Source organism: Arachis duranensis, chromosome 6 (assembly GCF_000817695.3).
Source record: "Arachis duranensis cultivar V14167 chromosome 6, aradu.V14167.gnm2.J7QH, whole genome shotgun sequence".
Lineage (NCBI taxonomy): Eukaryota > Viridiplantae > Streptophyta > Magnoliopsida > Fabales > Fabaceae > Arachis > Arachis duranensis.
The window spans coordinates 84373461-84378280 of NC_029777.3; the positions used below are offsets into that span (position 1 = coordinate 84373461).

The 4820-nt window shown below is 31.1% G+C and overlaps 1 protein-coding gene across 1 annotated transcript in view; it reads right to left on the minus strand.

Annotated features, from left to right (window-relative positions):
• Nucleotides 1–4035, minus strand: part of LOC107494330 (cationic amino acid transporter 2, vacuolar-like) — a 12188-nt gene extending 8153 nt beyond the window's left edge. Inside the window, exons 1-6 of the mRNA XM_021124961.2 lie at nucleotides 3981–4035; nucleotides 2702–2887; nucleotides 2434–2635; nucleotides 1461–1545; nucleotides 974–1114; nucleotides 766–884 (exon numbers count right to left, since the gene is read on the minus strand). Coding sequence (XP_020980620.2) covers nucleotides 766–884; nucleotides 974–1114; nucleotides 1461–1545; nucleotides 2434–2635; nucleotides 2702–2887; nucleotides 3981–4035 — 788 coding nt within the window. The remainder of the gene's footprint in view (nucleotides 1–765; nucleotides 885–973; nucleotides 1115–1460; nucleotides 1546–2433; nucleotides 2636–2701; nucleotides 2888–3980) is intronic.
• Nucleotides 4036–4820: the final 785 nt, after the last annotated feature.

Sequence of the window (4820 nt, forward strand, 5' to 3'; positions counted from 1 at the left end):
TGTGTGTGAAAATATTTTTTTATGATTTTAAATACTATAATAAATGATTGTGTTTATATTTTTAGTTTTTATCAATACATATAGATAGTTATAATTTAAAATTTTAAATATATCTAAATCAATTTGGGTTGGTTGAGTAATCAGCTCAGTCGTCGTCCGTTTAAGCAAGTGTTGGGAGTTCGAATTTCATCTCGTACGTGTAGCAATTCATTGGCCAACCACATATTTTTAAATAAAATTTAAATTCATAACGAATTAGTCCTTAATTTGTTGGGTATTGTTAAAAAAAATCTATACCTAAATTTTATTATATTTTTGCCCCACTGCAAAATTTTTCTGGGTCCGTCACTGATTATTTACCTATACTTTTCTAATTTTAATACACACTGATAATACAAAAATATTTTATACATTTATTTAATTATGTCTCACTATATAAAAAAAAAATAATTACTTTCATTCATAATTAATGCCTAAATAATTATGGGTTATGCTAGGTAATCAATAATTTTCTTGAACAACATGAACAACCACCAATTAAATAAAAACACATTATACTTTCAAATTACCTACCTAAATCTTGATATATCTATTACTCACATTGTTTAATATTTTTATTGTCTACCTATACTTTTTCAATAACTATCTTAAAAAATGAATAGATTGAACAACAGTTATATTATTAGTGCATCAAAATTAAATTCAAAAAATAATAACTTGCCACTAAAACAAGTTTTTCTTGAAAGGAAAAGAAAAGATAGATACCCGTTATGAAGATCATATCCAACCCATCCAAACTTAAAACCCAAGTAACTTCCGGCTGTTACGACAAAAAGCAAAGCGCATACATTGATTGATGTAATTGTGCCTTGCACTACTGCAATCTGCATGTATGTATCAAGTATTTATAGTTAAAAATAACTCTTAGTTGGTACAACATATTTGGGAATAAAGACCATTTAAAGAAAAGTACCTCCTTAATCCCAATACACAAGAGTGCGGTTATAATGAATACTAAAATTGCTGCACATGGGTCCACAATAATATCTATTCCAGGAATATGCTGCCGTGATAAAAAAATGGGCAACTTATCTGCTCCTCCAATCAGCGCAGCCTGATTAACGTGAATACTTATATCACTTACTTTAACGAACTTGCATTAAAAAGATTGAAGAAGGCTACAGGGCTATAAAAATATATTATTTTTTATAATTCTCAAATAATTTTTAAAAAAATTTTAAAAAATGAATAATTTATTTCTACACTTTTAAATTTCTTTAAAATCATTCCATTTTAATTTGATAATGAAGCGAAAATTGAATGAACCCGAATTGTTAGAAAAATTAAAAGATCAACCACAAAACATATAGTTGGACTAGGGTGATATAATCAACAGTCCGTAAGTAACAAAAAACTCAACAGAAAAATTAAAACAACACTAAGAATGGAAATATATATACCAAATTAGGGGTTATGCCACGTGCAACAGTAGCGCTGCCAATTGTATATTCCAGTATTAATGCCCAGCCTATTAGCCAAGCAACACTGCAAACAAAGTAATTGCTTCAATTGATGATCAATGTATATAGCCACTGTCAATCTGTAATAACGTATAATGTATATATATATATATATATATCTTCAAACCAAAGTTGCCAATAGATAGATAAAAAAGAAAGCAATCTTTCTTCATTCCCTTGGCTTTTCACATATATTTACATTGAGATATTAAGAGGCTAATTGGTCGGCAACAAATATTTTTATTTTTATTTTCAAATAATTTTCATTATCAAATTCTCATAGTTTAAAACTTCCAATTTTTTATTTTTATTAGCTAAACACTATCTCTTTGGAACGCCCAAATTTTATTCCACATGAAAGGATCAACTATAATAGAAGAGTATGTCATAAAATTACCTGTTTTAGAGTAAATGAAGTGAAAAATTTTATGTAGCAGTACACAAAAAATTATGTCTCATAATGCGTTTCTCTTCGATTCACATTAACAATAATATACCTTAAAATCAATCACTAAAATTAACTATTAATATATAATACATATTAAAATATAAAATATACATTAAAAATAAATTAAATTACACAAATAAATAATAATTAATTTGATGACAAACTTTTTATATGCACATAATATTTTTGAAGCACTTTACATATCTCCTCACACAATTTTGTTTAGTTGATGAAGTGTAAACTATACAATTATTTATATGTTTATTTTTTGTTAACATTAAAATTCTTTCTTTATTTACAAGAATATAGAAAAAAAATCTAACTCTAAACTTTTTTATTATGAAAACTCTAACACTATATCTTCAAATCTATAAAAGTACATAAATGGTTTTCTGTGAAAAAGGTAAGTTATATTGAAATGAAACAAGAAGGATAAAGCAAAACTTTTAAAATGAAATAAAGTACCCTTCTCCAAGGCATATGTATGAATAGTGATATGCACTCCCAGCAGAAGGGCAGCGACTTGCAAGTTCTGCATAACAAAATGCTGAAAGAGCAGCTGCTATTCCCGCCAACAGAAATGAAATTGTCAAAGCTGGTCCTGCTTCCTCTCTTGCAACCGTTCCAACAAGAACATACACTCCAGCACCAATTGTTGAACCAACACCTAATATATCATCAATCAATTAAAGAATGAAAATAATAAAAAAGAATTATTTAATGAATTCATTACCAATTGCAATTAGATGAGGAACAGTTAACTCCTTGGCAAGGAGACCCTTGGTTTTGACTTCTACAGAGTCAACTTGCTTTCTTCTGGTAAAAAATTTGAAGGACCCCATGAACAAACCCAAACACCCATCAAAGGTTAATAACACATAAAAAGGGAACAAACTCTGCTCAGCCCACAATAACCAACCTACCCAATTACATATTATACTTAATCAGCTTTTAGCAAAAATGAATTATGGGCACAAAAAAAGTGGTTGTTATTATTGTTGATGACGACCATGTGGGGTAAAACACAAATCTAGTGTTCTTTTTCTTTTAAACAGTGTGTTATGTTGTGGTCGCTGCTTCTGGGTGACAATATTGGTTTGTTTCTCACGTTATTTGTGCCTAAGAAATGATTATACAATGCAAGGAAGATGATGACATGGAGAAAGGGATAAGTTGACGAAGATGGAGAAGTTGTTGGGAAGCATGCTCTACATTCTATGCTAATACATGAACTGCGTTTATCCACAGGATTGCTTGCAAGTAGGGGGACTCAAATATAGGCATTTCCTAATTTTGTATCATTTTGGGCGCCCGAATTTCATTCTACGGTGATAGTTTTTCTTTTAGACCCAAAAAATTAGATTAATCACTAAAAATACTAATAAAAAATAATAAATTTTGATGATTTTTTAACTTTTATTTGTTAATATTCTAATAGATGATTCGTTGTATTTAAAAGAATAATATTAGGTAATTAATTTTTTTAGCTATCAGTTATTTTTTTTAAATTGATTTATTTATTTTAAATTTTAAATTTTAAACATAAACTTTTAACCATATATAAATTCTAAATTTTAAACTTAAACACTAAAATTGACTAATAAAAATTTAGTTTGTTATACTTCCTGTTCATATATTGACCCATAACTTAAAATGGCCCAAAAAAAATAAAGTCCAAGATATATTCTACAAATAATGTTCAACTCTATACTGCTATTAACTTGATCTTAAAGAGGTCGGACACAACGACATGGGCCTAACCCTACTTTTCTAAATAAATAACTAACATCTACAATCTCTTCTACTCATCTAAAAAGGAGATCTTACCAAGCCCTACCAAAAGGGAGTAACTAATCCACCATCAAAGGTGGAACTACTTAAAAAGTGGTTATTAGTCCACCATCTACAATTATAAATACCCTGACACTCTCAGGTACTTTTCGAACTCTAATCTACTAAAAAAACATGCTAAAACTGTTGCTAACTTAAGTATCAGAATCTCTTGCAGGTACCACCTTCCATCTTCACTGAGGCGTCGAACGGCAGCACCTCGGCACTAGAAGACATTGGATACTACCCCAATAGGAGTTTGGACCTCACATTCAGACCCAATTCACGGTTCCAGATAATTCTCGGAACATTGGTACCATTACGGGGGACCTGGTAATCAACACTGTACAATGACGGATGACATCCCAGAAGATGGACATATGGCTTCCAATTCAGAAGCCTATGAAGAAGAATAACACAACGACGATTGCACACTTGTCATATCTCTTTGACCCAACAAGAAAAAAGGTGTTGCTGGAGATACACACCCTGTAAATCAAGAAGGATGAAGAATAAGCTCAGAAGTCCATCACTTAGGGGGATTAGGAGAAAGAAATTCTACTAAGCTCATGGGACTAGTTCACGGGAATCAAGGTTAGTTAATATCGGTTTGAGAATGATTTAGAACGATAACGTGAATTGGAATGAGCTCTACAAAGGAAAATACGATGGTAAAGAGAGCTGGAAGAAAAACTCGAGAAGCTGAAAACTGACATCAAAGGTAGGAAAGTCCGAGCCAATCGAGAAGAAACGCCATTAGGAGGCAAACACCCATTCATAGAAGAAATCATGCGGACTAAAGTGTTCAGAAACTTTAAAAGCCTGAACATGGATCTCTATGATGGAATGACTGATCCGAGGCACCATTTGAGTAATCAAAAGTCGCAAGTATCTGGCTGACGCATTGGATGCAACTCACTCTAAAGCTTTTCCGACTACGTTAACCAAAGCGGTAATAAAATGGTTTGACAGTTTGCCACCCAGGTCAGTCACCTGTTTTGACGATTTGGCGAGGAGTTTTC